Source organism: Theobroma cacao, chromosome 2, assembly GCF_053813885.1.
Source record: "Theobroma cacao isolate CCN51 chromosome 2, ASM5381388v1, whole genome shotgun sequence".
Classification (NCBI taxonomy): Eukaryota; Viridiplantae; Streptophyta; class Magnoliopsida; order Malvales; family Malvaceae; genus Theobroma; species Theobroma cacao.
Genome location: NC_142640.1, coordinates 44,204,735 through 44,228,651, shown reverse-complemented (window position 1 = coordinate 44,228,651; position 23,917 = coordinate 44,204,735). Strand labels below are relative to the sequence as shown.

General features: G+C 35.0%; 4 protein-coding genes across 5 annotated transcripts; 1 reads left to right on the top strand and 3 right to left on the bottom strand.

Annotated features, from left to right (window-relative positions):
- Window positions 1-1,381: 1,381 nt before the first annotated feature.
- Window positions 1,382-5,198, bottom strand: LOC18609715 (thioredoxin O2, mitochondrial-like). The gene is made up of 6 exons (XM_007044971.3): window positions 4,841-5,198; window positions 4,592-4,708; window positions 4,405-4,484; window positions 3,514-3,558; window positions 2,733-2,830; window positions 1,382-1,597 (listed from the first exon to the last, which is right to left on the bottom strand). The coding sequence occupies exons 1-6, from the start codon at window positions 5,094-5,096 to the stop codon at window positions 1,585-1,587; spliced, it is 609 nt and encodes a 202-aa protein (XP_007045033.1). The 5' UTR covers window positions 5,097-5,198; the 3' UTR covers window positions 1,382-1,584.
- Window positions 5,199-5,949: 751 nt separating this feature from the next.
- LOC18609714 (uncharacterized) lies at window positions 5,950-12,312 on the bottom strand. Of its 2 annotated transcripts, none has more exons than XM_007044969.3 (9): window positions 12,108-12,306; window positions 10,610-11,392; window positions 8,784-9,913; window positions 8,233-8,494; window positions 7,945-8,151; window positions 7,573-7,746; window positions 6,870-7,067; window positions 6,622-6,732; window positions 5,950-6,492 (listed from the first exon to the last, which is right to left on the bottom strand). In XM_007044969.3, exons 2-9 carry the CDS (start codon window positions 11,297-11,299, stop codon window positions 6,163-6,165), a joined length of 3,102 nt encoding a protein of 1,033 aa, XP_007045031.2. In that variant the 5' UTR covers window positions 11,300-11,392; window positions 12,108-12,306; the 3' UTR covers window positions 5,950-6,162. The 2 variants fall into 2 exon arrangements, with proteins under 2 accessions (XP_007045031.2, XP_007045032.2); XM_007044970.3 differs by having other exon boundaries at window positions 6,261-6,492; window positions 6,622-6,674; window positions 12,108-12,312.
- Window positions 12,313-13,733: 1,421 nt separating this feature from the next.
- On the bottom strand, window positions 13,734-17,418 carry CI51 (51 kDa subunit of complex I). Its single transcript, XM_007044968.3, has 4 exons — window positions 17,356-17,418; window positions 17,220-17,294; window positions 14,753-16,221; window positions 13,734-14,028 (listed from the first exon to the last, which is right to left on the bottom strand). Exons 2-3 carry the CDS (start codon window positions 17,220-17,222, stop codon window positions 14,764-14,766), a joined length of 1,461 nt encoding a protein of 486 aa, XP_007045030.1. The 5' UTR covers window positions 17,223-17,294; window positions 17,356-17,418; the 3' UTR covers window positions 13,734-14,028; window positions 14,753-14,763.
- A 2,889-nt stretch (window positions 17,419-20,307) lies between these two features.
- LOC18609712 (uncharacterized) lies at window positions 20,308-23,845 on the top strand. Its single transcript, XM_018114986.2, has 4 exons — window positions 20,308-20,689; window positions 20,817-21,092; window positions 21,545-21,682; window positions 22,159-23,845. The coding sequence occupies exons 1-4, from the start codon at window positions 20,366-20,368 to the stop codon at window positions 23,695-23,697; spliced, it is 2,277 nt and encodes a 758-aa protein (XP_017970475.1). The 5' UTR covers window positions 20,308-20,365; the 3' UTR covers window positions 23,698-23,845.
- The last annotated feature ends 72 nt before the right edge of the window (window positions 23,846-23,917 follow it).

Here is a 23,917-nt window from a genome sequence, read left to right as displayed (position 1 = left end):
TTTTTTAATATTATCACATCATCAAATTAATAAAAATATTAAAGATTAATTAATAATTAAATTTATGTGTTTAATGAACAATATTCTTTTTTAGATAAAATGTTCATTTCAAAAATTAAAAAACTCATTTAAAATTTTGATTAAAATTTAAGAAGTGAGACATATTATCCTTTGTTTTTCTTGTTTCATCTTAGTCATTCCCATTGATGCTTTCATGATGATTGTTGGAACTTTATTTAACATGATGATGGTGCCTCTCGTAGTAATTTACGATCAAAAGTTGTTTTTTTCTTTCTGTCGTGTGTTCATGCATGTAACATACATGCACGTCTTGGATTTGAATTCAGTGAAGTTAAGTATACTATACCCTACACTACTTATAGCTTCAAGAGTTCCAAACATGTGGAGAATGTCCCACCTGCAGATGAAAACTTAAGTCTAAGCCTGAATCCAGCCCGTCCATTTTATTTTATGTTTATTATTAGAACATTAAAAATATTTATGTTTTAACATTTTAATTTTTTAAATTATTATTTTAAAATTTAATAAAATAAAGATTTAATATTTCATAAACAAAATCTGACTTTAAAAATCAGGCACAAGCTCGACTTCAATGGAGGCTAAGCTCACGAGTTTAAATAAAGCCATATGTATGGAGCTAAAAAGACAACTCTATAATTGATACACCATAAGCAAAGTTGTTAATCGAAATACATAGTGTATTGAAATCTTTTTTTTTTTAAATATTACATATCGTATTTTGAGATAAAATAAAATGTTTAAAATTAATTATAAATAATATTTATACATATAAAATTAAAAAGTATTGTATTTTTTAACAAAATTAAAAATTATAAAACGTAAATTGAAAAATAATTATTTTCTTAATTTAAATTTTCAACATATTTCTTAATAATATAAATTTTTAAATAAAACATACTTTTTTATATTAATTTATTAATTAAAAAATAATAAATATTTATCCTGTTAAAATTAAAAAGAAATTCGATTATTTTGTTTTTTTTTTTAAATCTAAAAATTGAAACTAAAAATATAACTTTTTACATTTCAACTCAAAAAACATAATAAAAAATAAAATTTTTAATAATTAATTAAAATAAAATTTACAAAAATATATCGACTGTTTCATATGATATGTTTTCATATCATAAAATATATATCATATATCGTATGATATGCTTTTAATATTTAATCATATACAATACAATTATAAATGCGTATCGACACACGAGCATTTGACTCATTAGTTGATATATGATCTCCTACTTAAAGAGAGAAGTTCGAATCTCCCCTCTCTCAATTATAAAAAAAAAAAACCTATAAATACGTATCGTACAATAATGATAACTATGCTACAAACTGAATAGAAATTCAAGCTTCTTAAGGAAGAATTTGGAAATTTAAAGTTTAAAGCAAAATCAACCAATAATAGCACATACAGCATGTCGAGGGAGGTGAAAGAAGCCTACCGTCCAAAAAGGAAATCTTACAATCATTTAACAAAAGAAAACTTTAAAACCAATGTTTTTCTTTTGCTCGTCGAATAGCATTTATCTCTAACCATCAATCATTCTTCCTGGAAAATAAAACAAAAGAGTGAAAAATTATTCAGAATCTAAACTTACAATGGTACATACAGCATGCACACTTCCCATCGACATTCAAACCACAGCTAGAAGCAACTCCAAACCAAATAAACTATTCCATTTTGTCAGGATTTTTTAACTTAAGAAATTATTAAAAATATTCATTTAACACAACACATGAATAAAATTAAAACCAAGTTCTAATAAAGGTACTAGCGTATAAAGTTGATATGATTCAATCAAATTTAAAATTATTTCAGCTTGTACCTCTACACAAGATCAGGTTCAAAGAAAAACCATTATATGAACCACATTAAAGACAGCCCTTAGGAATCAAAACACTAGACTATCAAAAAGTTTCCAGTTATGCAGAACAAGAAAGTACAAATTCAACCAGAATAAAGAAATTGAATAAATGAGAAAACTATAATCGTAAATATTGTAAAATACGTCATACGTATCGTATGATATGATATTAGCAAAAAATGATACATATCAATAATCATATCGCATTTTATCAAATATCGAAAGTTTGTCGTATGATAAGTATCTTACGATACGATCAATATGCTTTTTATAAGCGTAATTCTAACTAATTATTAAAAATTCTTTTTTTTTTTTTGAGTTGAAACGTGAAAAACTATTTTTTATAATTTTCAATTTTTAAAATTTAAATTTTAAACAAAAAATAAAAAAAATCAAATTTCGATTTTAGTGTTTTTTAATTTCTGATTAATAAACTAATATGAAAAATAAATATTTTATTTAAAAATATATATTATTAAAGAATATGCTGAGAGTTTAAATTAAAAAAAATCATCTTTTCAATTTATACCCTATAATATTAAATTCTATTAATAAATATAACATTTTAAATTTTTTCTTTATTTTATATGCATAAATGTTATTTATAATTAATTTAAAATTTTTTAAATTATCTTACAATATAATAGGATACTAGATACTTAAAAATAAAATTTTGATACATGATACGTATCTCGATTTAACAATTATGAAAAAAACATTATATCAACTGCATAATGTACAAGAAAGCAGAAAAATCTGTACCGTACATATGAACTCTGTTAGACAACTCAGGAAAAATAGAAAACAAAGAGTTCTTACTTCATATAGAGTTTGTTCATTGTTTGAACAATGCGCGTAATGTCAGCACCAACAACTTCATCCTTCTTTTTGCCTTCTATAAAGAAATGGACAGTCGGCTGTAGCCAAAGATGCAAACTAAGCTCAAGAAGAAAGAATTTGTGTTCATATGAACAATAGACAGCACTCTCGGAAACTTAATATACCAAGCTATAATTGAAATGATCTTATCTGAACAATCAAATTCCAATGGCAGGCAGAGATCAAACACTTAAAATCTAATTTGACAACTGAGGCACTCAAAATACTTCAAAAAGTGAAGAAGACGAAACTTATTGTTGACCTCTGATATAACCAATAATTATAGTTAATATAGACATTTTAATATTTCATAAAATTACAAAGTAGTATACTAATCATAACTAAAAAAAGAACTTAAAATTAAACCAAAACCAAAACTAAGATTTTAAACTGTAACTAGAAATAAAAACCAAACTTATTCAACAAATGTTTAACCAGTCTCTCAAGTCTCACCATCCAGGAGAACAGAGAATAATAGCAAAACCCATTTGCTACACTTCTCTCTCTCTCTCTCTCTCTCTCTCTCTCTCTCTCTCTCTCTCTCTCTATATATATATATATATATATATATATATATACAATGTTGCTAAGATATATAACAGTTATCTGGTAAAGGTATAATTAATATACATAAGGTGGCGAACGACCTGGTTTGGAGCTCAAATTATTGAACAATCAAGATGCAAATAAATGTCATATAGAAAAGAATGAAATTACTCACCACAGCGGTAATATTTAACTTTTTCAATGTGCTTGCAAGGGCTTCCTGCATCATGTTAACAACATTAGTTCCAACTAATATATATTGTCAGAATAGTGCTTCCCAAATGCAAAATAATAATAAGAAGTAGAAGAAGAATTTTAGCTTCCAATTATAATCAGCAAGGCCCAAAGAAAAAATAAACAAAAAAATTTTAAAATTAGAACAAAGTATGCATGGTCCATGTCATTCAAGTGCTTTCTCAGGTACCACTTGCAAAATTTACATATGAAGATGGCATCATAAAATCCAGTTGGTAACACCTATAACTGTTCACAAGAAAGCTTGACATGAAATCCATAAGATATCACCTTTTCTTAAGTTAAAATCATTTAAAATTTTCAGTCTCAAACATGAAACAGCATCATGCTATTGCCTCCAAAGAAAAAAACCCTGTACAAATCATCATGATCTAATACATGAATAACTGAAATAGATATACTCATGTTATCAAGAAGTCATTTACTATGTTGCTCTGGCTCTTCATTTTCCTTTAAGTACCCATGTCTGACACATATCCAACACACTGTGATCTTCCAAATACAAGGAAAAGCTTAGAAAAAATTAAATATACTTGGACAACATACCCATGTCTGACACTCACTCCCTAAGTCTGAGTAACATAGGTCAATGCAAAGTGAAACTACTACCCATAATGTATAATGAGCCCTTCAATAGAATAACAGAAATTTGACTCCAACATTTGCAATCTAAAACATGAAACATATGGAAGAATACCTAAATCTAAATCCCAACAATACAGCAGGTTTTTTTTTAAAAAAAATTTTATGGGTTAAAAACACATGGCATCCTGCAAATTATGAAGCTAAACAACAAAAAACCGTTATTGACCTCATCGATATCAATCTTATTCGTTGTCACGTGAGGGTTTCTCCGAGCCAACTCTTCCATGACCGGAGAGATGTATCTGCCTACAAAGAGATGGCATAAAACACATATAAATGCACCAAAGCGAATGCCATTGAGATAAGAAATTTTTGTATATAAAAAAAATGAATAGGGAGGTAGAAGAACTTACAAGGAGCGCACCACACAGCAGTGAAATAGAAAACTGCCGGCACGGATTCCCCTTCAGCTTTGCTAAGTGCAGTGTTGAACTCTTCTTCTGACTTAATGGGAACAACATTCGGTGGAACTGAAATTAAAGAACCAAACTTTTTTTAAAAAATATTCACTCTTTTGTTTTTTCTTCTTTTTTTTTTTTGGCTGTTCAAAGCACATTCTACTTTTTATGTAATAAAAATTCCATGATAATAAAAAAAATTACCTGGCAATGAATCTTCTTTGAATTGAGGTGGGGGTACCGAGCAAAAAGTTCTCGAAAAGTTCGAGAAGGGACTGGATAGATTAAATTTTGCCGAGATGGAATTTGAAGAGGGTTTGCTGGGGATTGAAGAATTTGTTTTGGGGGTTGAAATTAAATAATTTTGGTTCAGAGGAAACGAAGAAGAAGTAGAAGAAATCGACCGGAAATTGAAGGCTTCACGGACAAGAAACGGACGGAAAACTGATTTCCCTCTCATGCTTTCCCTTCTCTCTGTCTCAGTTTCTCTTTCGTTTCTACCTCGGCCTCGGAGTCCTGGTTCCCGAGTGACAGAGTGAGTCTGGTTTCCGAGCCGGCGCCCGGAAGTACCATTTTAAAGAGAAAAGTGAGGGGCTTTATTTTGGGCTTTTCGGGGCCTATATAAAAGTCTAAAACTGAGCTGGGCTGCAAGTAAGGAAGGGATGGTTTAAGCATTTTCAAGGCCCAGCCACAATTTGCAAACGGTAAAAAAGTTAATTTTAAGTTAAACATTGATCATTGTTTAAATTTCTTCATTGCACTACTCGAAAATTTAGGTTAATAATTTGAAATTATTATTTAGATAAGGTTTAGCCCACCTTAACAAGGATTAAAAAAAAGAAGAAAGGTAAGATTATTATGATTTATTATGTTTTTATGTTTTTATTTTGGAAGAAATGTTTTTATGTTTGTTAACAACAATTTGTGTCTTAAAGTAATCAAAATCACATTTAAGAACGTGATAATTTGAAAGTAAAATTAAAATTCTTTAAGCACTCAAACATTTTATTCATTGCTTTGCGTATAATTTCCTTACTTAAAAGAGAATCCAACCCGGAGAACCCAACCCTTAGACATGAACACAGCCTGGAACCCAAAATGCCACCACTATTTCTGCAACAAATAATTCCAAGATTTTGTCTCCACTCCACTCTACACATCATAGATGAAAGTAATCAACTGTCCAACAATGGAAGGTCCTTAAGCCTCGAGGATATGCTTGAACTAAGAGCCATTTGACATTAAAAAGAAACAGGGGAGGAGAAGACCGATGGAAGAGGGCAAGGAAAGAAAAGAGCCATGCACGTGAAGAAGATTTAAAATACCTTCTCTTTTGCATTATCTCAATTTTATTAGCAGACAGATGCCATAGGACAATTCGACTCTGTAGTTTCTAGCATGTGTACGATGATGTTCAAGGAAATACCAATTTCTGCTCAACTCCAACAAAACTCACCGACTTTAACACGCCAGCCTATAATCACGTGCATATATACAAAAACATGTTCAGCGAAGAAGGGGGGCTGTTAACCATCCTTCCATATCTCTCGGAGCAGTTGGTATCTTACAACATTCCGGCCACCCTTTCCCATTCGCATCCAATTGGGTGCTTTTGAAGTGGGAGAATCCCTGGGGTTCTCGATAACGATTGAGGTGATGAGTGAATCCAATTCATCAAGCTCATCGTCACTAGTGTATGATTTTCTAAGCACTGATGACCTACTCCTTTGCAAGGCTTCACTTCCGACCTCTCCTATGATGCCTGTTAGTGAAGCTGGGGAGGGTGGTGAATAAACTGTAGGAGTAGCCATGCATGGAAAGTTTGTGATAGACTCTTCCCCAGCCTCAGAAAGGTTCTAAATAAGGGAAAACAGATCAGTCAGGAAAACTAGTGAGGGGCAACATAAACTTGCACAAGTGCAGGGTGATAAATGAAGTAGGAATTTTATTCAAGCAAACTTCGTTGGTTTTATGACATGACAAACCTCATCCAATGCTTCAAAAACTGCCTCTGGAACTGGGTTAGGGTTGAACTCATCTGGTACAAAATTGTTAAGAACCATGCTGATTAGTGGTGTACTGAACTTGGGGCAAACCTTCAAGAATCAAATTTGGAAAGGAAGATGAGATTAACAGATAGGAATGCAGCAGAGGCAAGAGGAATGAGGTACATAAGAACACACACACATATCACTGAATTAAAATAATATTAATAAGAATTCCAGAACTATACCTCTTTCCTCATGGACCTATCTGCTAGCATCTCAGATGGAAGCATCATGAGATCACTCAATGCATTTAGGAGACAGAAAGCCTTGAAGGATGCCTCACATCCAGCATTTTTGTCATTACCAACTTCATTGCTATCTTCAGGACCATCATTATCATCAATACCAAATAGATCTGTTAGCCATCTTGACCAGTTTCCAACCTGGTAACACAAGGTCAACAGAAAAGGATCCTTTTAATCAAATGCTAGAAGTAGTAAATTTTTGTATTTTGTCATTGTTAAAGGAACTTCTGTGAAGCAATTTCAAAGCCTAGTCTCAATCTTTTTTGATCTGTTGATAAAACATTTGGGTCAAGAAATCACAAGTTGCAAGCACTTAGCTTGCCCTTAGGTGAATAATTTTTCTGCAAACGGTCAAACATAATTAGATATGTTGGGGGAAAAAAAAAAGTAGAAGGTAAAGCATATTAATAGGCAAGAATGCAGGTATTGATACAGTCAACTGTCTCCGCAGGTCAATTTTAGGCCTAAGGTCCTTAAATGATTATTTTTTATGTACATATTAACATCTGTAGAAAGATAAGGCGGGTGAGGTGGGAGGAGGATTTCCCTGCGAATATATTGAAACAGATTCGTATGATCTTGCACATCAGGGAGGTAAATAAGTATTAAAGTAGCTCTATAGAAAGAGGAATCCATCACTCACAGCATTTTTTAGGTGTACACCTGCCCCAAAGCTTGATTTGCCAGCAGGAATTGGAAGAACCTTTGGATCACTTATGGGGTCAGAAACAGGATCTGTTGGCATTTCTTCATCTGATTCACGAAGAATAGCATTAAACATTGCAACATCTAATCTACCCACCAATTGCTCCATGACCTAATGATGAAACAGAAAAAATGTTTCTGTCAAATTGCATTTCAATAACATTATCAATTAGATAATTAAAATCATAGCAATAAGGACATAGTCCCATCATATTACAAAGAGACATTATGAACATAAAGAAGCATAAGATCCAAGTATGGCCAAGTCTTTTATGCATACATGAAAAGAAACTACAATATATCATAATACCAATTTAGCCAGCACAGCTAAGCAGCCACACTCATGCCCACATGCTCGAATGGGACAAAGCCTCTCACAGGCATCTTTGAAAGCCTTCTTCCAAAGCTCAACTGAAAAATTCCCCTGCTCTTGATCACCTAATCCATATCTCCTGGTCGAGGTTTTCCTTGAGTTTGAGCTCTTTGCAGCAGCAGACTGCATATGTGGAGTCAAAGTCTGGAAAGCATAGAGAGGGAAATAATGTCAGGTATGACCTCTGAAGAAGTTATGCTGTAAGCTTTAAAAGAACGGACTAACCTGCCACCAGACAGACTCGATTATTCTGGAGAAGATCCAAGCTTCGAACTTTTCCAATGCAAGTAAAAATGTTCGAGGGTCCACCCAGTCATCAGAACTTTCCATTGCACTGCGTTCCTCTTTATCCAGAGAAGAGGTATCTTCCAACACCTTTCCCCCCCTACTACAATTTAAGCATAGTCCAGAAAATAGCTGCATTTCCTCAATAGCGTGGCTAAGAATGGCTCTCAATACAATTGAATTTGACAACCAGAAGGTTAACCTATAAATAATGGAAAAGGAATGATCAAATGTATGCCAGGTAAGAAAAAAAAAGGCACACACACAAAGAGAACATTTCAATAAATAAGAAGAAAACTATAAGGATAGAAAGATGCAAAGAAGTATGAGAACAAAAATACATTTATCAGCTAAGTGCCACAGTTAACCAGATTTTGTTTTCTACAATATGCAAACCAAATTAACATCTCTGACAATAGGAAAGATAGAACCTAAAATCTGCCAGATTCATTTTCTAAAAAGAAAAAATTAGAGAAAGTATTAATGCACACCTTGGAACATCATTTCCACATGCTTTAGAGACCAAAATCAATCCTGAAACAGCAGCCCTCGCTGCACTTGCCCTCTTATCTTGAGTACTTGCTTTACAAGCATGAAGATAGAATCTAGAAAGTCGCCTAGCTGGAGCATGAACCTTGTTTGTAGAACTCCCATGCTCTGCAACAATGGAATAAAGACTAGCCTCAACAACAGCAGCTTCTCTCAATTCTTCTTCAAGCATTTCGATTTTGGACTCCCATTCAACTTTGCCATTGGAAAGGCTGTTTGCAGTTTCTTCACTTTCATTATGTGTATCAATTGTAGTACTATTATGAATCTTCTCAGAAATATCATTTTCCTTAGCCATCTCCATGAACAGAGACTTGTTTAGCAGCCCATAACTCTTAGCTGAGTTAACTTTGCTAGTTTCTTCCCTTTCATCAAGTGGATCACTTGTGGCACCCTTAGGAATCTTCTCAAGAATATCATTTTCGCTTGCCTTCTCCACAAACTGAATCTTGTTTGACAGTCCATTACTATTAGCTTTGTCAAAATGTAACTGAACAGGTGTCACATGCTTTTGTGTATCATTTGCAGTGTAAACACCTTGCACTTCAGTTGTTGCGCGGCTGGATGCAAAAGTATTACTCCTCATTTTGATTTGCTTTCTCATAGAATCTTGAGGTGGTCTAAAACCTAACCTGTCCTCCAAAGAATATTTCTTGGAATCCAAAATCTGGCTATCAAGTTCATTTTCCAATGGTGTCTTTTCCTCATTTTCCTTCCAATGACCAACATGTGAAATGCTACTTAAAGATCTGTCTACATGGCTTTTATCATGCTTCCATGCTTTTCTATCACCCTCTCTGTTGGTATGGGAGTCTTTGTCTTTTGCATGGTCTAAGTTCGTATCTACTGGAATGGTAACACACACCTCTGAGGGTGCAACTTTACCCATGGGATCATTTACTAGATTCCCTGGGTTGGAGGACAAGTCCATTGAAGATAAAGGAGATGTATTCTCATTTGCTTGCTTGAATGCTTCAGCCGCTAGACTTACCCCTGAGTTTGCTGGTGTTCCACCAGAAGGAAGAGTGAGCCCAAGTCTTCCTATTCCACCATTTGTTGAGTCTGATCCATTCTGTAGTCAATAGCGACTGGCTATTAAACATTCAGAAAAAGTAGCTTCGATAGTAGAATGACAACCACCAAATTAACCAGGACTACTACAGTCCTCTTAGAATAGAATCATGCCGGTAGATAAGAAACTGGCATCCACTGTCTGCCCAAAACTAACAGATATGCTTGAGTAATGGTTAAAGAGGGATCATACCTAAAAATTAACCACCGCAAATATAATTTTCGCTCATATTATTGCTCCTAGTGATTTTCAGGCTGAGGCGTGGCCTAATTGCCAGCCATTCATTGCCTAAAAAAAAGTCCCAAGTTGAAACCCTCTCTCCCAAATTCTTGATACAATAAAAAGAACTAAAAAACAAAAATCCAGTACAACCTTTTAGCTGTAAGTATTCAGAACGATGCATATGCATGATAAATACAATTTCAACTAACACCACCAAGCATAGCATATGGGAATGTTAAATCATGATTGTTTCTTAGTTGCATGGTGTTAAGTCCCCGGAATCTACTTATGGCAATGCTTAAAGATCCCAAGTCTGCCAAGTCAATTTCAGAAATCCTAATCCAATCTATTCTACAGCCCAAATTCAAAGAAAACAACTGTTAACATTGCATAGCCAAAATACACAACCTTGTAAAGAAACAGTTCAATGATAATGGAAACAAAGAACAAAAGGAAAATGATTTACTTAAGTACCTTTTCATGTTGACTATGTAACTCTCTAGAAGGACCAGAAACAGCAGAAGAAATAGTCTGGGATGAATGTGAGGAAAGATCATCATCGTCAGTAAAAGAGGTAATCTCGGTTTCCTCATCATTTCCTTCATTTATCGATTCAGAAACAGATTCACTTCCATCCTTGTCTAGTGACACATCTTTTGACAAGCTGCCTTTTGTTGATGAGCTGGAGCTATCAAATGGCTGGATGTTAAGATAAAGAACTGACTGTTGTGTGTTCCTTGAACTCTTTTTTAAGTTAATTGGAATGCTAATGGTTATAGTTTCCTTGATAATCCCATAATCTGCAAGGTTTACAACAGCAGATCCTAAAAGCTGGCCTTTAGCCACCTTGTCCTTCCGAGGCTCATACAAATAAAACTCTAAACAGTTCTTCTGGAAACTATCACGGTTGGTGCTCTTACGGGATGCTTCCCGACATAGAGTTACTGGAAGCCTGAAAGACTCACTGAACTCAATTTTTCCACTCCCAATGCTAGAAGTTAAGGACCCAAAACTCTGATCACCATTTTCCCATTGAAGCAAAACGGATTGAACTGATCGCAGAGACTGCGATGGCATCCAAGGATTTATCTCCTTGACAGATACAATGTAATCAATCTGAAATGAGCTGCCTTTTCTGTTCTTACTTCTTAGCCCAAGAACCATTGTTCGAACTTCCAAGAAACACCAGTTTCACTCTTGATCGATATGATCAGTCAAAGTGCCTCCTCCTTTATGAAAACTACATACATTAAAGATCTGTATTCGGGAGAAAAACAAAATCAAAAATAGTATATATTGAAAGAGAATGAACAAATATTACAATGTTCCAGAATAGAAAAGCAAATGAATGGAACAACTTGAAAGTTGAGAGTTTGCCAGGAAAACTGACTTGTTAACAACCCAAAGCAGAAAAGAGAAAGAATCGAACTGAAAATAGAACGTGGGTCCATATACAATTTTTAGTATTATACCCTCCACCATCAAGTTCATTAGGAATGTTTCTTTACCAAACTAAAAGGATTAGTACACGAACCTGAAGAGGACTTCCACCACTAAATAGCCAACGGAAAAAGAATGGAAAAAAGCAAGTTAACAACCTGCTACTTTATGTCTAAAACTAAAGACAGAGTCAAAAATAAATACAAATTAAAATGTCTTAGTTAAACATGGCTGATCATATGAAGATGGAATCAAGTGTCAATTAAAAGAGCAAAACCAAAGGAAAAAAAAGAAATTTACATTTAAATATTAGTTCATTTGCAATCTAATAAAGCTGGTAATCGTCACTGCAACGAATCTATGAATCAGATAGACAAAAGACAAGCAATCCACTTCATGCAAACATCATTAAAGTAAAAAAAAAAGCGAAGTTATAGGCAGAACATCAGATCCAGAGAATAAAATAAAACACAAAAATGAAAAAGAAAATCATAAAAAGAAAAGGACAAACAAAACGAAAGCGGAAATGTACTTGCAGACAAAGTTCGGGGCAGCTGAAGAATCAGAGAGAAACGAAGAAGAAAAAGTTTATGAAAGAAAAGTTGGTAAGGAGAGGGAAGTTGGGGATTTGTTACTGTTTTTGGGTTGTGAAGAGTCAAATTGTGAACAATGGGTTTGAAAAAGCTGGAAGAAAGAGAAGTCGCAATTTTAGGAGTAGAAAGAGGAAGTTTCTTCTTTTTTTTAAAAAAATCTTTGTTGCTTAAGTTACTTCTTGTAGTTGCTGTTGCTGCCATGTCTTTCCATTTTCGGTTACCACATCCATGCACGACAGTGAAATGCGCTCAAGAGCGACGGTCAGTTCTCACCTTTTTCTTTTTTAAAAAAAAATTTACTTTGCTAAAAAGAAGTTAGATTTAGTATTTTTGAAATAATTATTTAAAAGCAAATTAATCTCGGGATAATTATTTTTATCATTTGTTAACGGTTATTTGCTATCGATTATTCAAATTTCCAAAATTGAGGAATTTTCAATTTTTTTTATCTGGTCTCTTATTCAAAATTGGGAAGTGTGGAGGGGTCAAAATTGTAAACCATGTAACGCTATCAATTGAACCAAATTGGGTAGGTGATGTACGTGTGCTACCTATTTAATTATGAAACCATATCACTTACAATTCTAATTCTATGATTGACTTGATTATTTGGAATCTTCAAAATACTCTATTTTATATGGTCATCTAACTACTATTTTTCCTATTCAACCTTTTAATTGTATAATTAATTCAAAAATTTTAAACAATAAAGATAACAACATTCATTATCAGACAAAAAAGGACATTTCCTTTCGGCCATCAATATTCAATATGCTTTGAATTGACTACAGCTTGACAACTTTTACAATATAGTTGATGCGAAATCAAAGCCAGACCTAGCATATTTACTCTCATCTTCCATTTTGACCACGCAAACTACTTCATTGCTAATCATTTTTTTCTAAGTTTTTTGGTTAATTTTATCCTAATTTAACTTCTACTGTTACTCTATATATCCTCAAATCACTTGGGTGAATTTATGCTTAAGCTGCCTTTGAAGTACATGAGTAAGAGTAGATGCCTCCTGCTTTGAGAGCTTCTACAAACGCCTATTAATATTTATGAAAGATGCCTGATGAGATCATTAAATTAGACATCACACTGTTTCACAGTTTTTCTGTGCTAATCGCCGCGTTAACCACCTGTTTAATATTTAGGTAGATCAAGCCTGGTTGTTGTCCGCCTCGTTAAAGGATCCCCCCCATGTGCTGAAAAGGGTTGAAAATTTTCACTGACCATAAAAGTAGCAGTGATGCACGTTCCAGATTCATTGACGCATCACCCAAAGTCTAACAGGACCTCAGTTGCTGGAACTAGAATTTGGGCCATGCTTGTTAACAAGCTCAAGCTTTTTAGGACAAAGATCCAAACTTCCTCAAGCAAGTTAAGCTCAACCTTGGTCCAGCCTCAAGCCTAACCCATCCAAGCTATTCAGCTGCTGCATATTTTTATTCAATGCAAGTTCTTTTCATTTCATTTTCGAATATCTGCACTGCACAACTTTTATTTCAATTTCCTGGTAATGTTTTTTGACCTATTGTTAGTTGCCAGATGAATGACACCTATAACACAGCAAAATATAGATACCATTATATGGTCAAAGCAGAAAGAATACAGATATCATTAACAATGTTCCTCAAACGGGCCAAAAAGAAAAAGTTGTGGATGCTGTGAAACACAAGTATCCCCGCCCAGACATTAGAGACATTCATTATTTTCTCAGACAGTGAAATGTTGTCAATACAGCTTAGGAGAAAACAAACAAAATGCTAACAGACCACCAGATGCCTGAGTCACGTATCCTCCAATTTTTGGGTACTTCAATCTTATTCAGGAATGGCCACTTGCAGTGGAATTTCCCTACATAGCATGAAATAACTAGTTAAACTTCTGATGCTAACTGCATGGTTCCATGGAACTGATTGAAAATGCTCTGAGAGTATGCAAAGGGCAAGAATACAGGTGATTGTTCTGCATGTAAGACCAAGGATGCACCACGTCATTAAACGTGTGTTCCACATGCCATTTTCCCCTTGAAATAACTAAAACAATTTGAGTATTATACACTCCCTTCCTTCACTCTCTCTTCTAAATTGCTTCTTCCACATTCTTTTAACAAAAACATAGTTGAGTGACCAGAAAAACAAGAAATGGATTAATAAAAGGAACATTTTTTACAGTTTTTAGAAGCGAAAAGAAAAAAAGTAACTAGCTGTAAGGTCCCCAGACAATATAAAGGGGAAAACAAAATAAATTCCTTAAGGATATTAAAGAACTAAGTTAATTCACAATCATTCATCTGCAGACATATTGCAAATCAAACGCCATTTTTCTTTCTTCCTCATGGAATAAATCATGTGTGCCTGCATATAGTAAGTGATGCAAGTATGCATATCGTGCATGACAGACCAAGAAGATGGACAACAGATTACATAATTCAAGAGAAAGTGAACATTTTCACATAACAAAATGGAAATTGATAACAACAAATGCCAATGCCAAATCACTCAAGTTAAGAGTACTTCAAATTTTAGATGAAAAAAAGCCCCAACAAAACTAAAGCCAAAAAGGTGCCAGAAGCAACCTGAGCAGAAATTAAGCAGAAGCCTCCAGCAACTCCCTTTCTGCATGCTCTCTAATCCTTCTCTCCAGCTCCGGCCTAAAATGCCTTATAAGACCCTGCACAGGCCAAGCGGCTGCATCACCCAAAGCGCAGATTGTATGCCCTTCAATCTGCTTGGTCACCTCCTGAAGCATGTCAATCTCTTCCAACTTTGCATTCCCAATTTTCAGTCTTTCCATGATCATCCATAGCCATCCAGTTCCTTCCCTGCAGGGTGTGCACTGTCCACAACTCTCATGCTTGTAGAAGTAAGAAAGCCTTGCAATTGCATCTACAACATCGGTTGATTTGTCCATCACAATCACAGCAGCAGTTCCCAGCCCTGACTGGACAGCCTTGAGTGCATCATAATCCATCAGAACATCGTCACAGATGTTCTTAGGTAAAAGTGGAACCGATGAACCTCCTGGTATTACTGCAAGTAAATTGTCCCATCCACCTCTGACACCTCCACAATGCCTCTCTATCAACTCCTTAAGTGGTATACTCATCTCCTCCTCAACTGTGCAAGGCTTGTTTACATGACCTGAGATACAAAACAATTTTGTCCCAGAATTATTCTTCCTCCCAAAACTGGCAAACCACTCTGGACCACGTCTCAGTATTGTAGGAGAAACAGCCACTGTTTCAACATTTGTGACAGTGGTGGGACAGCCATATAATCCGGCATTAGCAGGGAAAGGAGGCTTCAATCTAGGTTTCCCTTGTTTCCCTTCAAGGCTCTCCAAAAGTGCTGTTTCTTCACCACAAATATAAGCACCAGCACCATAATGGATATGAACATCAAAATCATAACCAGAACCACATGCATTTTTACCCAAAAGTCCAGCTTCATAAGCTTCTTTTCTAGCTCTCTCAAGGTTTTTACGTTCATTCACATATTCACCCCTTATGTAGATATAAGCAGCTGTAGCTCTCATCCCTACCCCAGCAATCAAGCAGCCCTCCAATAATTTGTGTGGATCATGCCGCATGATTTCCCTGTCTTTACAGGTTCCAGGTTCACTTTCATCAGCATTGACAACAAGATAAGAAGGACGGCCATCAGATACTTTTGGCATGAAAGACCATTTAAGGCCTGATGGAAATCCAGCACCACCACGTCCTCGTAGTCCAGACTTCTTCATTTCATTGACAATCCAATCAGCACCCTTGAGTACTAAATCCTTGGTTCTATGCCAGTCACCACGTTTCTGAGCACCTTTGAGAAAAGGGTCATGCAACCCATACAAGTTGGTGAAAATACGGTCTTCATCTTTTAGACCACCAAAATGGGTTTTCTCTGGTGGTGGAGGAGGAGGGGGAGGCTGTGGAGCACCAGTAGTTGTTGCTCCTTGAGTACTAAATGATCTAATGCCTAGACCCCACCTCTCACTGCTATTTCTGAACAAAGCAGCCCTTTGCAGGGAAAGAATGCCCTTTATGGGTGCCTATGCAGAGAAATCCAGAACAACTATTAATATCCTTTTTTTTTCCTCTCATAAAGTAATATTCCCAAAGACTGTAGGATGTAAACCAATCACCGTTTCTAGCTTCCATGAAATGATCTAATTATTAGAAATATATCTAACAATAACCCAAAAACACTTGAGAAGAACATAATAGCAAATTTGAAGCAACAATCATGTTTGCATGATGCAACTGACATTGGAAAGGGCTATAAAAACAGTACCAATGGATGCCTACTTATTGACAAATCATAACAAATAAAATGACAAGCAATAACAACAGTTTGGTGCTAACATATAACAAATGAAATGAGTAGCAATAATACCAGTTAACTCACTACAGCCAACAACAACAAAAAGAAAGAGAAGAAAAGAACAAAACACCATCAAGTTTTATTTACAAATTCGTCAGTCCATCTAATCTAAAGTCCACTTCTATCTGAATAAAACTAATCCATCTTTCTGAGAATTATATGTAGAAATTACTTCCTTGATGCCAAAATATCAGCCACATCCAATTTTAATTATGCAATTAACCAAATTCTTGATTTTTAATAATCACCTAAGGAATGGGCATTTATTCACTGAGGAATTTCAAATGAACGATAACTTATTAAAATCTAGAACCGCCTAAAAATAAATGAATAACCCAAAAGCAACAATCCACCTTCACTAAGTCTAGTTTCTCGCAACTAAAAGCAAAGTAACAGGCGCCATCATAACAGAAATTTTCCTTTCCCTGCCTTCATTTTCCACTAGTTTCATCGCACCCACACAGAAAATGACGGAGTGAAAAGTCAATAAATTGGATCTATAGGACTGAAACCAAACGCAAGGAATATTTTACGATCAAAGAATTATATGAATCATCAGAGAAACCCTAAGCCAGTGAGAAATGACAAAAAAAAAATTAAAAAATATAAAAAAAAATAGTGAAGCGAAAGAAACTCTGAGGTGATAGAGGTGGGAACTGAGCGTACCATAGCATGAAATGTCGCGGATGAGCCTTGATGCTTCGCGATTCAGCTTGACTACAAAAGCCAGATACAATGGAGGAGAAAAGGGGAGAGGAATTTGAAGATGAGGAATTATTCCCTATGCTTCCTGGCAATGGAGATTGGTTTTGGAAAGGGTTGATTGATGGGGCGGTGGCGATCTAACGGTTGATATTTTTTCTGAAGTTGGTGATGGTTTTCGATGATACGTAGAGATGGCGTGGATGTCGTTTGAGCCACCTATCAACGGCTATGATTAATGGGCCACTTCTACTGTTGCATTTATGGGTAATGCTGATAGTTTGGGCTTCCTAAGTTTCGTAATCTAGTTTGAGTCTGCAAAGTTCAAAAGGCCCAAGATTATTCACAAATGAACCTTTCTTTTACCTAAGGTAGTGTTTTTTTTTTTTTTATATACTGATGTTTTTAAAAATTCAAAGTGATTTATTCACCGTAATTATAGATTGCTGTGTTTGGTGATAATCTTATATTGTAGTATTTTAGATCACCCAGAGTGATTGAATCACAATCTTCTTGAGTTTTCTCTTAGTTAAAAGGGTGAGAAAGTTTTATTATTGAGAAGATTTGATTTTCAAAATCATTTTATAATAGATTTATTCTCGTATTAGTACACGAAAAACATTATGTTTCTCTTTAAATTTTCATTCTTTATATATAAATCTCCACTTTTTAATAAATTCAATTACAAAAAAATATAATTATCGTATATGTATTATATCATACAATACTATATTAATAAAAAATAATATAAATTGATATGTTATATTGTATTTGATTAAATATAAAAAATATTTAATTTGATACACAATACATATCGTATGGTATATGTATATCGTACAATATAGCACGATACACTTTGATCAAGTTCATATTGGCTTTAACTTATATAATAATTAAAAAATCTTTTTTATATTTATTTTCATTTGGATTGAAATGTGAAAAATTACTTGTTTCGGGTTTAAATCTTTAAATTTTAAATTTCAGAAAAAAAATCCTGAACAGATAAACAGTTTCACCCCTTTGTCTTCAACATGTCAAATGTTTTTTTTTTTTATTGTCGTTAATAAATTAGCATGAAAAATGCATTTTTTGTTAATTATGGCATGCAATTCTCAATCTTATTAATAAATATAATATTTTAAATTTTTTATTTGACATGTATACATGTTATTCATAATTAATTTTAAATTTTTTTACCGTATTTTATACAATATGATATTCGATATTTAAAAATAAGATTTCTTACACAATACGTATCTCGATTTAACAAAAAATATATATATATATTATTGACTTAACTTTGATTAAATGTTTAAAAAAAGTTGTAACCGTAGCAAATAGTTTATGCCTAATAATTCCTTGCAGATGAGTGGATTCTTATTTATGAATTGCTCATTTACTAAAAATTGAATTTGTTGATAGCTTTTTAAGTAATCTTACTATTAATTATACAGTTATTTTGAATATTTTGTACCTGATGATCTTTCTTTTCTATGCAATCTAAATACCGCGATTTAATATTCTGGTGATTTTTGGTATTACAGTAAAAATCACTAATAATCAAAATCACTTTAGTGATCTCATAGTGTGGTAATAGATCATCCTGATTATCTTGAAAATAATACCAACATTTCTTAAAAATAATACTAGTGATTCTCATGTCGTGAATGGTGATTATATAAATATAATTTAGTAGTATTTAGTCGACCTTTTTTTTTATTGAACTTAATTAGTACATAATGAGTGGCCTACTTGAAGAAGAAAAATGAAAAATTGCAACCAAACTTTTCTTGAAGACAATTTTCCAATTTTAAATCCCCTCTTTATGACTTCAAAAATCAGTAATTTGTCTAATTACTTTAGAAAGTATGTGCTCTAGATCTCCCCTCATGATTCAAACTTAAAATGTCCAAATTGAAGTCTTTGATTTGAATATTAAGCGTATGTTCAAATGAATTCATCATAAGCCTTTTAACTTTTAATATTAAAATAATAAAATAATTATATTAATTTTGTTATTATAAATGTAGATAGTTCATTTTATTTGAACAACACATGAGTAATCCGTATTAATTTTTGAACAGACATTATGAGAGGGTTAGTATTTTCCTAGCATGTAATTATACTCTTGAAATTTAATTCTGTTTCGAAAATCAAAAGTTATCCACTATAATGATCTAAGTAAAGCTTAGAGTTTTCATTGAAAGTGATAAATTCAATAACTTAATACCTCCTCCCGGTGCTTTTCAGGGGAATTTTGATATCTATGACTAATATTTAAGTCCATTTAGGATGAATTTGAATCGGAAAAAACATTGCCCAAGCCTATACTCAAAGAAGACTGCTTAATAAGCCTCCAAACTCAAACTGAATTGGATTGGATGCTTTAAAAATTCATTTAGTTTTGGAATTTGCTATGTATTTGTAATTGAATTATAAATGAAGAGTAGGAATCAAATTCACCTCAAATTCAAAAATTATTTATTATTATTAAAATGACATATCACAATAGCCACGGAATTAAATAGAAAACATTTTTCGATTTTCCACCGTCTGATTGTCTTTGATCTTCATATTTGAACCTGGTGGTCAATATGACAAGAGCATAGGATCTGATTTACAAATTACAGTGAATTTTGTTATTCTTATCGTTTTTGTAATAAAATACCTCGAGCTTCAAACGGAGTCATTTTCAAGCAGGCCAAATCCGGCTGACACACAATGATGCAAGGAAACATCTTTGCCCGCGACAAGATAAGACTAGTTTAACTTGTTAATTAGCATTTAAAATTTAAATCAAAGCAGTGAAAATGAGCTTTGTATTAGGCCAACTGTTTCGGTTAATATGGAAATAAACAAATGATTCTCGAAAGGATCGCATTTGGTTCAACAAACGAGAGGAAGCTTGAGCTTAACGAAACTTTTGCAAGTGGTCGCGGTAAAATCACATCGTACCCTGTAAGGTTCAACAACAAACCCAAGTTTCTTCTTCTTTTAGACGCTAATTACGGCCCAGATTATATGGGCAAATAAAAAGCACTAGGCAGAGTTCTCAACACTGCTGTGTGGGGAAAAAATAACCGGAAACTTTTTACCGGGTTGAAATAAAAATGATAGTGCACGGCAGTTCTGGCGGCGGATTCATTGTCCGGAAACCGGTGTTCCTGGTCAGTTACGAACAGGAGGTTTCTCAGAGACTCGTCGATGCGTTTCATGAAAATGATGTGAAGTTGGCGTCTGAGTGTTTAGCTGATCCTTTCGTGGAAGTAAACTTCACTGGAACAGTGAACTTGAAGGCGAAGAAGACCGAGATTTTGTTGCATGAAGAGGCAGCGCACGAAGTTCTTGTCGATTACGAGGAATTTAAGACCGAAGTTACTGCCTTGTTTCTCGCTGCTCATGTCGGAAACCTGTCTCTCGTGAAGAAATTGTTGGTAAAACAGTTAGTAGTAGATTTATACTTATATAGAAAAGGAAAAAGAAAAAATTAAAGCAAAGCCATTTTTGTTTTTTAATTTTATTTCAACTGTTGAACTGAAGTTCGGTATGTTTATTTGGCAGAGCCTAGGAGCCAACGTGAACCACGAACTGTTTCGAGGCTATGCAACCACGGCAACGGTCAGGGAGGGTCATATGGAGATATTGGAGGTGCTCCTCAATGCTGGCGCGTGTCAGGAGGCGTGCGAGGAGGCTTTGCTGGAGGCAAGCCGCCTGGGGTATACCAGGCACACCAAGCGCCTGATGGCGACTGACATGATCCGCCCGCACGTTGCCTTACGAGCTCTTGTCTCTGCTTGCTGCAGGGGGTTTGTTGATGTTGTTGACACGCTTATCAAGGTGAAATTCTGTTGCAAATGCTTACATGTTTACTCATCAAACTACCTGAATAGAGCTAATTAGTAGGAGTACTTTTGAATACACCTTTAATTATCATTCATAGATATGATTTTCATAATGAATGACTAATGGATGTTGTACATGTGAATGGTGATTAAAAGTATCGTTAAAATTAATGGAGGGGGAGCCCAGTCCCATTTTATTACAAGTAGTGATGTTGGAAATTTGATAACCATCATCATTTTGCTAGAATGCTTAATTTTTTTATACTATATGATAAAAGAGTTCTTGATATGACGGAATTTCTCAAGTTTTTTCCATTGTAAAACACTGTCATGTGATCACAATAGTGTTAAGTTTGATTTTCCCTAAATAAATCAGCTCTGGAAATTGATCATCTAAATCTTAAATTGAGGTTGTCTTTACGACGTTTGTGCTCTTATTGGTGACAGTTCGGAGTCGATGCCAATGCAACTGATAGGGTGCTTCTTCGATCTTCCAAGCCTTCTCTACACGCCAATATTGACTGTAATGCACTAGCTGCTGCAGTTGTTAGTAGACAGACCTCTGTTGTCAGATTACTTTTGCAGGTAGGCACCTTGTCACACAGTCAATGAAGATTCATGGATCCATAATTGTACTCCTATATGATTTTGAACAAACTAGTGAAACAGGAATCTTTAGGAAAGAGGAAACTATGTCCAAGGAGTTGGACAGCCGGTCTTGCTATGACAGACACAAGTTACTTTATGCGCTTCCTTATAAAGCACACGAGGGAGAACACTTTTCCCCCTGGATTATTTGTGCTCATATAATTCAATACTTCATGTATTGAATATCAGTGGCATCACACTGTCATTATAGCTCTCCGGCATTGAAGTAGTTGCGTATGTCAAAATATGCATTGTTGAATGCACATATAGCGAGTTTAATTCCCATGTAAACAGGGTGTTAATTCAACAAGTAAGACATAGGTTCCTTAGGGTTCAGAATCAATTGTTTCTTGTTTAGTTTTGTGTAGAATATTGTCAATTTGTCACATGGCATTATTGGAACTGTTAAACAGGCTGGCATCAAGGTGGACCTAAAGGTGAGACTGGGAGCTTGGTCCTGGGATATCGATACAGGGGAGGAAATTAGGGTCGGTGCAGGACTAGCTGAGGCTTATTCCATCACCTGGTGCGCTGTGGAGTACTTTGAAGCCAGTGGTGCCATCTTGCGCATGCTCCTTAGACACCTCTCCCCAAACACCCTTCACTATGGCAGGACCCTAATCCACCATGCCATCTTATGTAACAATGCACTAGCAGTTGAAGTGCTTCTGAACTGCGGTGCTGATGTTGATTTTCCAATTAAAACAACTTCAAGAACAGAGCTACGCCCTATTCATTTGGCTGCAAAACTGGGATTTGCTAAAGTTCTTCAATGCCTGATTGTACCTGGCTGTGATATCAATTCCCGAACAGCTTTTGGAGATTCTGCACTTATGATTTGCGCTAGATACAAACGTGAAGACTGCCTTAAAGTACTGGCGTCAGCTGGGGCTGACTTTGGATTGGTAAACTCTGCTGGCCAAAGTGCAAGCTCCATTGCAGGGTTAACCAGGTGGACTCATGGCTTCCACCAAGCAGTTGTGGATGTGATTCAAGCAGGGAAGACACCTCAATCAAGCAATCCCTCAGTATTTTCTCCTTTGATGTTCACTATTCAAGCAAATGAGATTGAGGCCTTGAAAAAACTCCTTAAGCGCACAGATATTAACCTTAATGAACAAGATGACGATGGATATTCAGCTGTGATGATGGCTGCATCAGGTGGCCATGTGGAAATTTTCAGATTACTTTTATCTGCTGGTGCTAATGTAAACTTGTCTAACAAATACGGTGACACTGCCATCAGTTTGTTAGAGTTAAACCAGAACGGTGATGTATTCGACCAGTTAATGCTGGAGTTTGCACTTGAAGAGGCCAATGGTCCCATCGGGTTTTATGCTCTACATCGTGCAGCAAACCGTGGAGACTTAAATATGGTTCACACCTTAACTAGTAGAGGTTGCGATGTTAATGCCTTTGATGCTGATGGATACACCCCTTTAATGCTAGCAGCAAGGGGAGGCTATGGTGGAGTGTGCGAACTTCTAATTTCTTGCGGGGCAAAATGTGACATCGAAAACGCAAGGCATGAAACAGCTCTTTCGCTTGCAAGGAAAAAAGCTTACGAAAACGATGCAGAGAATGTAATTCTTAATGAGCTCGCTCGAGCTCTGGTGGTAGATGGAAGCCGAATGAAGAAGCACACGAGGTGCGGCAAAGGATCACCCCATAGTAAAGTGCTGAGGATGATGGAGTCTGCTGGTGTTCTGCGTTGGGGCAAGTCGAGTAGGAGAAACGTGATCTGCAAAGGAGCTGAGGTTGGTCCTAGTGAAAAGTTTCGATGGAACCGCAGGAGGAAGTTTGATGTGGAAGAACCAGGAATGTTCCATGTGTTGACTACAAAGAACAAGGAGGTGCATTTCGTGTGTGATGGTGGGGTTGAAATGGCTCAATTGTGGGTACGAGGGATTAGACTTGTGACAAGGGAAGCCATTTTTTGCGAGCAAAAATAGTGTAATTTGCTCACACCAGTTGTCATTGTAGATGTGAAGCTTTTATTTTTCTTTCTCTGATTGCAATTTTAATGTTTTAGATCAACGAGCCAGAGGCAAAAGAAAAAAAAAGACAGACAAGGTCTAATGCATGGTTCGTTACCTACAAGCTATCCGTCTAAAAATTTAATATTTAATGAGAAACAAAGTTATGGTAATTAAAACATATTTATTTATTCTA

Excerpts from the sequence above, each read along its gene's own strand:
- LOC18609714 (XM_007044969.3), bottom strand. The coding sequence starts at position 11,299 with ATGGTTCTTGGGCTAAGAAGTAAGAACAGAAAAGGCAGCTCATTTCAG. Across the intron at positions 8,495-8,783 it reads TGTGGAAATGATGTTCCAAG|GTTAACCTTCTGGTTGTCAA; the intron begins GTGTGCATTAAT and ends CATTATTTATAG. Across the intron at positions 7,747-7,944 it reads TAGCTGTGCTGGCTAAATTG|GTCATGGAGCAATTGGTGGG; the intron begins GTATTATGATAT and ends TTTCATCATTAG.
- LOC18609712 (XM_018114986.2), top strand. The coding sequence starts at position 20,366 with ATGATAGTGCACGGCAGTTCTGGCGGCGGATTCATTGTCCGGAAACCG. Across the intron at positions 20,690-20,816 it reads CTCTCGTGAAGAAATTGTTG|AGCCTAGGAGCCAACGTGAA; the intron begins GTAAAACAGTTA and ends TTTATTTGGCAG. Across the intron at positions 21,683-22,158 it reads TTGTCAGATTACTTTTGCAG|GCTGGCATCAAGGTGGACCT; the intron begins GTAGGCACCTTG and ends ACTGTTAAACAG.
- LOC18609715 (XM_007044971.3), bottom strand. The coding sequence starts at position 5,096 with ATGAGAGGGAAATCAGTTTTCCGTCCGTTTCTTGTCCGTGAAGCCTTC. Across the intron at positions 4,485-4,591 it reads TGCTGTGTGGTGCGCTCCTT|GCAGATACATCTCTCCGGTC; the intron begins GTAAGTTCTTCT and ends ATCTCTTTGTAG. Across the intron at positions 2,831-3,513 it reads AGTTAAATATTACCGCTGTG|CCGACTGTCCATTTCTTTAT; the intron begins GTGAGTAATTTC and ends CTTTGGCTACAG.